The sequence below is a fragment of the Lonchura striata genome, chromosome 8 (genome assembly GCF_050655825.1).
Source record: "Lonchura striata isolate lonStrDom1 chromosome 8, ASM5065582v1, whole genome shotgun sequence".
NCBI lineage: Eukaryota > Metazoa > Chordata > Aves > Passeriformes > Estrildidae > Lonchura > Lonchura striata.
In genome coordinates this window covers 17,045,213-17,055,740 of record NC_140710.1, presented here as the reverse complement: position 1 = coordinate 17,055,740, position 10,528 = coordinate 17,045,213, and the positions used below count along the sequence as shown (strand labels likewise).

Below are 10,528 nucleotides of genomic sequence, written 5' to 3'. Positions count from 1 at the left end.
GCGCCGCCGCGGTGCACTGTGGGCGGGCGGGGCGCGGCGCCGCCGGGGCGGCGATTGGTGCGGCGGGCGGAGGGGGCGGGGCGATGCCGGTCCCGGCGCCCCGCTCGTCGGTGCGCGCGCGCGGGGCTCGGCGCTGCGGGGCGCTGCCGCGATGGGGCCGCGGCTGCTGCTGCTGCCGCTCGGGTGCCTCGCGCTGCTGCTGCCGCCTCCGCCCGGCGCCGCCGAGTTCAGCCCCTCCCTGGACAGCGACTTCACGTTCACGCTGCCCGCCGGCCGCAAGGAGTGCTTCTACCAGCCCATGCGCAAGGAGGCCTCGCTGGAGCTCGAGTACCAGGTCGGGCGGGGCGGGAGGGGGCGGCTCCCCGCGGCGTGTCCCGAGGGGAGCCGGGGTCCCGATCCCGCCGTGACGGCGGCGCTGCGGTCCGCCCGGCCCGGTACCGCGGTCCGCCCGGCCCGGTACCGCGGTCCGCCCGGCCCGGTACCGCGGTCCGCCCGGCCGGTACCGCGGTCCGCCCGGCCCGGTACCGCGGTCCGCCCGGCCCGGTACCGCGGTCCGCCCGGCCCGGTACCGCGGTCCGCCCGGCCCCGCTGCCGCCCCGGTCCTGCCTTCCCGCGGCCCTGGGCGGCAGCGGCAGCCGAGGGACGCGGTGCCCTGCCCGGGATCCTGCCGGCCTCGGCAGCGCCCGCAAAGCCGCGTTGGAATTTTACGCTGTTACAAGTTCTGCCTTACGGAGTTAAAAATTCACTTACCGCCCTTTTCAATTATTCTAATACGTTCTTTTGGTGGTCTGGGGGGAATTTTTTGTTTCGACTTTAGAGGAGCTCATGTCGCCATCCTTTAAAAGGGCAGAATGTAGAAAGTTCGCGGTTGTGACCTTGTGTTGTAGCCCTAAAGCGTAAGAAAGCTTGTGCTGATGCACAGATCCCGTATTTGCCTATCTTTGTGCTGATATGAAACACCTTTCATCGCAACGATGAAAGTTTTAAAGAAACAGCCCAGTTTAACTGACTGTCCTTAAGATTTTTATGTCCTTCTTGAGAAGAGTCGAGTTCCCAGAGATGTCTGGGATAGATCTCGATCTCAGATTTTTCCCCCCTTACAACAATTACTTTTTTTTCCAGTAAAATAGATAGAGTGAGGGAAGTTGCACTGAATATTCTCCCACCCTATTACTGTGCCTAGAAGGGGGGCATGATCTGTCTCTCTTCCCCTACATCTGTTTTTCCCCTCTGTTTCCAACTGAAAGAAAAAGCTGAAATTCGTGGTTTTCTCTAATTTTTAATACTGTTACATGCAGAACTAAACAGGAATGAAAGAGAGGTGTTCAAGCTTTGTTTAGAATCCTGTCTAAGCCAAACAGAAATTTATTATGCACAGAGTAGGATTTTGGTTTGATCATAAGCTAAATAAAGACATTGTTTTAGAAAGGATTAGTGTGTATAACATTATATACATACCTTATTTCTACTCAGGCATAAATTTCTCAGCACTACTGTTAACAGTAATGATTTGATTTTCTATGTGAATGTGTAGAAAAGGAGCTCTATGTATTACTGCAAATAGATTTATTTTATATTTAAGTAAAAGCATAAGAATATGTAACATAGGATGCAGCTAATTCTCCAAAGACATAAGGTAAACACTATGCTAATACAAAGGTTCTTTTCTGGGTGTTTAGACTGGAGCATAGCCCTAAAGATATGTCACTATGTATGGTTTTTAATATGATCAGCTGTTAGCTAGTAATTTTCTTTGTCCTTTTTTCTTTTTTTTCCCCTTTTTCCTAAATCTTCAGTGTCAGTTTGAATCAGTGAAAACTTTGCCCCCCTCTTCAGCAAGAGCAATCTGCTATACTCAAAAAGCTCACTGGAAAACAAGAAAACAAAAAAATTCCCCTAGTATGGACTAATGTAATAAAAATAAAAATGGTCCCTGTCCGCCCACTCATGCAGTTACTCCCTTCCCTATAAAGAATTTCTACAGCACCATAGGTGTGGTGATACAACTGTAGCTGTGTTACACAGTTAAAGAAGCACAGCTTTGTACTGCTGTAGACACTCCCTGGGAGCTTAGGAAGATAAACGCTTTCAATTCCTTTTTCCTTTGGGAAAAGAGAATGCCCTGGCAGAATTCAGACCTTAAATGTGCATCAAAAGGTAAAAAAGTCTTGTGATACAGCTTTGATTGGCATAAGAGGTTTGGTCCTGTCTTCAACACTATTAATTCACCCAATGGAGAGATCTCAGGGATGAGAGCACATAGTGTACAAATATGTGTAACATGTGTGAACAGAAAAGTGACCTGTTAGAACATTTCTACCACTGAAGTGGCAGTAGTGCACATACTTACAATCAGTGATAGCAGCCATAGAAATGCCAGATTTAGCCATCTCTTGTTGGTATTTTTACAGGTTGTCTGACCTTGCCTGTTGATAAAACTGCATACATTCCTAAAAGTAATGAGGCTATGGTTCAATATAAGCCCAGCCTGGCAGGTTTAGATTACACTTAGTGTAAGATTCTGAAATTGCCAAAATGCTTTTAGGTTGAGCTGATTTTTCATCTGTTTCCAGTTAATTTGGTGTCAGCTCATCCAGATAGATTAATATTTCAGATTCTTTTTTTTGTCTGTTCCCTTACCTAAAAACATTTGCCTTCCCTATAAATGTTGCTGTCAGCAATGCAAACAGCAGTTCAGCTGGTCGGAGGTTGGTTATTTTTGTTTGTTTCACAGGTTCTAGACGGAGCAGGATTAGATGTTGATTTTCATCTGCTCTCCCCAAAAGGTGAAACTCTAGTTTTTGATGAAAGAAAATCAGATGGAGTTCATACGTAAGTTTAAAATCTTCAGACTCAGAGGTGTTGCATAAAGAACATTTCTGGTTTCATTAGCAAATATAACTAAAATGAAGGTTGAGTATTTTTATTCCTTCATATTACAAAAGACTTTCTAATAGGACAGTTTGAAAATAGCAATTTTCTTTTTATAAACTCTGAATGCTTTTTACATGAATTGTACCATGAAGTGAAGGCTATTTTTGTTTTAATGATAGCTGTTCATGTTCAGTGGATAAAAATAATAATTATGGAGTTGAAAAAGGTCTCCATATCTAATAGCAAAAGATCATGTGAGTCATACAAATAAGAAGCTAAAAAGTCCCCTCTTTTTCCAGTCCTTTTGTCAAAATATGTAATATCCTATACAGCATAACATTTCCACTTATTGTATATTTTTTTGTAATGATTAACAATGATTCAAAATCCCCAAAAATAAATGAAAGCAAGCTGCTGTCTTCATCATTTTGAGCCATTGGAGTCAGTAGGATTGTTTTACTGTGACTGTGTAATCTGTAAAATGTCTTTAGAGTTCTTACTCTTTACAAAAAGAAGATGTGGTTATTTTTAAGTGCATGATGGTCAGTCTTAAAGGGAAGGGTATGCTAACAAAAACTGACTTTCTGAGAACCAGCACAGAAAGTGTAGTTAATCATGTTTTGATTATATACACAGTGTGGAAACAGAAGATGGAGATTACATGTTCTGCTTTGACAACACATTCAGTACCATTTCTGAAAAGGTGATTTTCTTTGAATTGATCCTGGACAATATGGGAGAAGACGGTCAGGATGAGGAAGACTGGAAGAAGTATGTTACAGGCACAGATCTCCTAGACATGAAGTTGGAAGATATTCTGGTTAGTATTTGATCTTTCATTCTACTCAATGTAAGAGCATTTGGGAAAAAACTCAACATCATGTAGCCAATCAGTCTTGGTCTGTTAAATCATCCTGGAAGGTATTCCAGGTCCATGTATTCCTTTTACTAATACAGGAAGCCTGGAACCATGGTTCTCTTGTTTACAAACTTGAAGATCTTTTCAGAATAGGCCTTTCATCAGCAAGAAGAAACTGCCTAGCTCTCAGTCACTTGGTTTCCAATTCAGCTTCCTTTCTTCCTACTGCTGAAATGGGACATTCTTTCCTAGCAGCAATGAAATGAATACTTTGAGCATTAATGTATTATTTAGTCCCAATGATGTAGCTGGAATTACTGCATCATTTTTATCAGTGTTCTGGTAACCCAGCCTCTTAATCACATCGTTGCAGAAGTGTGGATTACTGTTTCTATCCTCAGTAAATTAAATGTTTCTATATTAGGTTTTTTGCCCCAAATTTTATTACATCTTTTCAAACTAATAGACAGAATGAGAGTTAATTTGCATAAATTACAGATTAATCTTTGCAGACATTGAGTGGTTATGTTTGCTTAAATGTATGCTGAGCCTGTTTGATGTAGGATTCAGACTACTGCTGAGTCAAAGCTCTTATTCCCTTTATGACCATTAAATATTGAGATTACTCTAGAAGCAAAGGACTGCTTGGTACTCCAGTACCACTGTTCTTAATGCTTGGTAGGATTCAGTAAGCTGTTGTTTGTTTGATCATATCTACAGAAAATAGGTATCTTTAAAAAACTGACCCAAAACCCCAAAATCTGCACACACCTACTGAATACATAGTGTAGAAAATAATTGTATTATTTATTGCCATAAACACTACAGATTTTTAAATAACAAAATAAACAACATTTAAAATATTTTATAGCTGTATGATACACTTTTAAATAATAATAAAACCAAATACAGAATCTGAAAATCTGACCAGATGTTTAAAATTAGCAGTCAATACACTTAGAAAAAAGCAAAAGTGAAGTGAAATTGTGAAGAAAATCCCACTCACACTAATCACAGAAAATACTTGAATGGATTTGACAGATACTTGTTTACATACTCGTATGTCTTCCAAATGAAAAAGAAATGCAGAACTTATCTTTGAGAGCCTTGAAAATCTTATAAAGTAGGTAATTTTTGTAAAGTTAAGATTAGTATTTGATCCCATTGTTTACTTAGCCAAGTATTACTTTCTCTGCAAGCTCTATGAGGACTAACATAAGCACTTAGTAGTTTAATTCTTTAATGAGAACACATTTTCTGGCAAAAATAGGGAATTCTGTCTTATGTTTAATGCTCTTTTGTGGTGTTCATTTTCCTTATTGTGTAACAATGAACTTTATCATCATAAAATTATTTGGCTCCCCAGAACAGCTATTTTGAAATATCTTTGTTAAATATGAAACAGAGAAAATGTTACTGCTGTGTTTAGCCTTATAGTTTTGGGGAATTTTAAAAATTATTAGCCTCTTCTTACTGCAAATGTTACTCTTCTCACTAAAGTTACTTCAGGATCCACAGTTATATCAAGAATATAATTGAGCATTGCATGAGATCAGCTCTTGTCAGTATCTATTACATGGTGGATGAAAGATCAACAGATCATAGGACCAGATGTTTACTTAGTAAGTGCAGCATAAAGTGTGAATCTTGAGCTGCTGTTGTCATGGCTGGAGTGTTCACGTACTTCCTCTAGTTCCAGGGTCACACTATATGTCCTTTCTAGAACCTCCAGTTGTCCTGCTCAAGATATATTGTAAAAATTCTGCTTTTGTATCAAGGCTGAAGCAGCAGTTTATAGCCACTACAGTGGAAACACCAGAAGCAAACAGGAATATAACATTATTGGAGTTTTCTTTTGCTACAGATATAGCCCTGATAGTAGTTTCTATTAAAAAAAAACTTTAATTGTATTATGCAGCAGAAAAAAACTCTACGTGTGCTTGCCACTACATAATTTGTTTTGAGACTAGTTCTGCAGATTTGCTACTTTTTTTTAGTCCAAATAGGTTTGATATCTCTCTTACCTCCCTACCTATAAAAGAGAAAAAAAACAAAATTACTACAGAACACTAATGCTATATTAATTATTTTAGCTGGTACACAATTAACAGACTACAAATTAATGAAAACTGTGATGATGCTCGTATTTTCAAATGAAATTAACTCTTTACTTGTTAAGACATTAAATTACAGGTGGTAACATGGTATTAATAATTTTGTATGTGCTGCAAGCTATACACTTAATTCAGGTAGGTTTTTTCTAAAAACTCTTTTGTTACTTACCAGGAATCCATCAACAGTGTCAAAGCCAGATTAAGCAAAAGTGTCCAGATTCAGACCCTGCTCAGAGCATTTGAGGCTCGTGACCGAAACATTCAAGAAAGCAACTTTGACAGAGTGAATTTCTGGTCCATGGTCAACTTGGGAGTAATGGTGGTGGTATCAGCTGTTCAGGTTTACATGTTGAAAAGTCTCTTTGAAGACAAGAGGAAAAGTAGAACTTAATATTCATTAATGTTCTTATTATAATCATAACAATATAACAGGTATGGGGCAGAAGGGGAGCAATAAACTACAGTAAAGACAATAAACATCTTTCAGATTCTTTTGAACAGACAGTAAAAAATCAGGTTTTCAATTCTTATTGGACATTTTGGATGTGATAGTGCTGGTCTTGTTTGTGTTTGGAGGTTTTCTGTTGTTTTTTGTGGTGGTTGGTTGTTTTTTTTAAACACAGACATAAGGCCTCTTTCCAAGCTCTCCCATTTTTCCAAATGCTACTATTTTTTGTACTTTTAGGATTTGTTAATGATTGTTAATTCCTACCTTATGCATACCACACTTGGTGCATATGCAAAGTAATGTTAATATAACTGTCATTGTCTTCATTTTCACAGAAGTTCTAGTAACTTAGACATTGGTTTAGTTGCTGTTAAATACTGAGTGAATTTACATGTGCCTAAGTTTACAGAATTGGTAGTTACTGTCATTTTTCTTCAAAGTTACATGTTTCTTAAAATCCTTAGTTTTTGTTCTTTGGCATCATGAAGAAACACTGGGCTAACTGTGTAAGAACATGAAATCTCTTTTTATAACAGATGACTAATATCAGCACTTTAAAGAAAAGCACCATCAATGTGAAATTGAGGCAGTCTTGAAAAACAAGTGGAGAAAATAAATATAATTGCTGTTCATAAATCCTTCTGTCCTCTAGTTGCAAAATCCTGTTCTCCTTTTTGGTTGTTAGATGAGACAAGTGACTGTGTGGTACACAAACAAATACAGGCACATGTTGAAGTATGATTTGCAAGTTCTTAGTTACTGTAACCTCATGTAATAGATAATTATTTACAAAGTAATTTCTCATGTTTAATCCTTTTAATAAAGGCAGGGGGTGTTCATGGTGTGCCAAAACAAACATTGATTGTTGTAGTCTCAAAATCCCACTTTATTACAACTGTGACTAATGTTACAGTCAGGTACAGACTTACAAAGGCATATAAAACCAAAGCTGTTCACCTCAACCTGAACTTTTTTTGCTCAACCTCACAAGTCTTTCAGCTGTATAAGCACATTCTTCACATAACCCATGTTTCTGTACCTAGCTGTTCATCTTAAAAAGGCACAAATCACAGGAGCAGGAAGTACAGGCCTCAAGTTTTATGATCAACTGAATATGTAGTATCACTAAGGCAAAGCTAGTACCAAATCAGAAATTTATAATACCTGGCTAAGTGGCTTTTAACAGTGTTGTGAAGGTATAGTTTTTGCCAAAACCCCTGGTGTGTGAAAATTAACTTTTAAAGTAGTTTCAAGTTAGTACTTTTTACAATGTGCCAAGTCTTTTATAAATGTGTTAACTGCATTTCAGCATAAGAGTTTTTTAAAAACTTTATTAAAAACACTTTTTTAAAAGGTGTTTTCAAGGGTATATGTTCTGCCTGTTGTGGAGTCGTCTGTATGAATGGCAGTTACAACTTTGAGACTTTCTGTGGTTAAAGTGTTTTATGAATAAAAACAGGGTCAATAGGTGCATTGAAGAAATATGTTGTTCAAATGAAAGAGATACTAGCAAGGGCTACAGAACATAGAAACAGCACTTCAGCTTCAACTTCAGAGAAGAGGACCTAGCAATAATATTTCTAAATAGTTTTTATAAGCAAAATTATTATTATTGCAGAACTTGTTATAGAGGGCTCCAAAGGCTGTCAGGCTACTTCATCTTTCTGCAAAGCTGTGTCCAGAATAAGACTGTACCCCTTTAAGGTTTTGTGTATCTTACTTCTATATGATGCTTTCTATTCTTAACTGCCCAGAAATAGAAAGTTTGTTTCTGTGATAAGAACAATGTCTAGGAAAAAATAATTCTTTCAGCTAGAGTAGCAGTCCCTCTCCCAGTAGCACTATACCATGTTAACATCTTTGCTTGCATCACCATGTGTGATGCTCCAAACCACCTGCAAAATGCTAAACCAGCTTTGAGAAGGTGTGACAAAGACATCTACCTCTGCTCTCCAAGCTACTAGAGTCAAGGTTTCAGCTTAGAACTTCCAACAGATATGCTCTGCCAAGTTTTCCAAGGGCACCTTAAGGGATTGGGTTCCCCAGCTGTGCCTGTGTAGCTACACACCAGTGGCAAAACAGTTTGGTGTCCCAGTTTAACCTGCTACTGGATGCAGCATGCTCTGATCAGACTGCTGCAGGTCAGTGTCTCCTGTTACAAACAGCCATCTCTGGGAGAAGGAAAATGCAACAATCTGCAGCAGAATTCATCTGGAAGAAATTACTATTTTGCAATGAAGAGCTCTGACTGTATTTGCTTTTCATTTGAGGTCCACTATAGAAAATGAAAGAGGGAATAACTAGAAAGGTTCATTGACTTTGGCAGCTGGAATGTTTACGATAGGTGAAGGATTTGGTATTCAAACTTGCAGTTAAGTAAAATTGTACTTGGATTTTGAAGAGTAGATTGCTTTTGACTGTATAAAATTTACAAAGGAGAATATAAATTACCGGTTTTTTTTCTTAATGGACTTTTTATTCAGAATTAAATGTTTTAAGACTTGGAGATGTTGAATAATTATGCAAAACTGAGATTTTCAATAAATCAAGTTTAAACCTGTGTTTGTGTTGTTTGTAACAAAGGAAGAATGTTACAAATACCTGTGAATGCTGCAAAAGATCAAGGATGGTAAGCTAACAGGAAAGTTGGTTTTAGTAATGGAGCTTTTTCATTTCTTCCTCGTGCAGTTTTCAAATTCTGTTCTTATTCACTGTAAATATCAGATTAATCAGTACAAATAATTTAAGATTTACACAGGCATCAGATTAGAAAGACATGAACCTCCAGACTTTCTAGGAGAAAGTATTTAACATCTTTAACTGTATTTCAGCAGCAAACATCTACAGGAAATAGTATCACAATCTCAAGCTCACAATTAAGAATCTCATATGTTACTAGTAGTTATTAATATGTAATATATTTGTATTATTCATAAAACAACACTCAAGATCCTGAGAATGAAGCTGAAAACATTGGAGCACTTTTCATGTAACTGAGTAATACATGTCAAATCCAAGCTTGTTTACCATTTCTTAAGACTCCTGAGACAGCCGGGCCTGTCCGGAAGCCTGCAAACCACATTGTTCAAGTAATGAAACAGGAACTTCCTTTATGCTGTGTTTTAAATCAATGAAATAGATAACAAAATGCTAAAGTACAGTCTTATGTTGTCAGATTGGGCAACAGTGGTAGAAGTGGTAGAAGCCAACAGTGTGCTTTGTCTTGAAAGTGCGAGCAGAAAAAACTCTTCAGAGCTATTTTTGGACACAGACATGAGAAACACCTGCAAAAGTTCCTTTTCCTGCTGTCCAAGCATGCACCATGGGGAATGACACATTCTGCCTTCACTTCTCCATACAACACAGCCTTGTGCCTCAGACTGACACATCATTTCTTGTGCTCAGCAGTGCAGCACAGCCTTATTTAACTCCACTTGTTCATTAGGGTGCAGCACCATCCTCACTCCATGACCACATGGTACAGCATTAAGACCACATTTTTAAAGATGTTATTCAATTGATCACAGTAATTACTTTTTTTTCCTTAGAGTTTTTTTTTAATATTTATAAGGCAATCTCTTCTAAATACTCATTATCCCAAAAATTTAATTAAGACAGCCTAAACTAAGAAGACTGAGCTGTATCTGATGTCTTTAAAAACTAGCAGTTCCTTTCCTGTGTTTCAAAGAACAATTATCCTCAAGACTTTCATCTGAGGACTTAGCAACTTGAGATGTAGACAGGAAACGTGCATCTCTTAGCTACTGCTGAGAAATGGCTTCTGTTAAGCCCTTCCTTTTCCATGCTTTCCCCCAGCTCCAGTAGTACTCTCTCATAGAAATTCACTCTTCATGGAGGAGGAATGCTGTATGAACAATGCAGTACAGAGGTGAGTAACCACAATTTACACATATCATTACAGAAATTAAAAATACAGTCAAAAGCTACATAACCTACTGTTCTCAAAATCAATTCACATAGCATAACTTGATTTTTATCAAAGACAAAGATAATAAAATAGTAATAAAATAATGAAAAACAACTTGGAAGGAGCAGTAAGCCCACCTACACTGCTGAAGTTTCACCAGAAGCATCTGAATTACATCTCTCATGCTATCCAGTCCTATAGTTGACAACAGTTAATGAGACTTGGAACCCATACTGTTCACAAACTCCTTTCTTCCCTTCACACATACCAAGTTTCTGGAAACAATATCCATCCTCATTCTCCAT

The 10,528-nt window shown here is 38.5% G+C and overlaps 1 protein-coding gene across 1 annotated transcript; it reads left to right on the top strand.

The window, feature by feature from the left end:
- Window positions 1–68: 68 nt before the first annotated feature.
- On the top strand, window positions 69–8,855 carry TMED5 (transmembrane p24 trafficking protein 5). Its single transcript, XM_021526088.3, has 4 exons — window positions 69–334; window positions 2,735–2,832; window positions 3,511–3,694; window positions 6,020–8,855. The coding sequence occupies exons 1-4, from the start codon at window positions 152–154 to the stop codon at window positions 6,236–6,238; spliced, it is 684 nt and encodes a 227-aa protein (XP_021381763.1). The 5' UTR covers window positions 69–151; the 3' UTR covers window positions 6,239–8,855.
- The last annotated feature ends 1,673 nt before the right edge of the window (window positions 8,856–10,528 follow it).

Coding starts and splice junctions, on each gene's coding strand:
- TMED5 (XM_021526088.3), top strand. CDS start 152: ATGGGGCCGCGGCTGCTGCTGCTGCCGCTCGGGTGCCTCGCGCTGCTG. Junction 335..2,734: donor CGCTGGAGCTCGAGTACCAG/GTCGGGCGGGGC, acceptor TTTGTTTCACAG/GTTCTAGACGGAGCAGGATT. Junction 2,833..3,510: donor AAATCAGATGGAGTTCATAC/GTAAGTTTAAAA, acceptor TTATATACACAG/TGTGGAAACAGAAGATGGAG.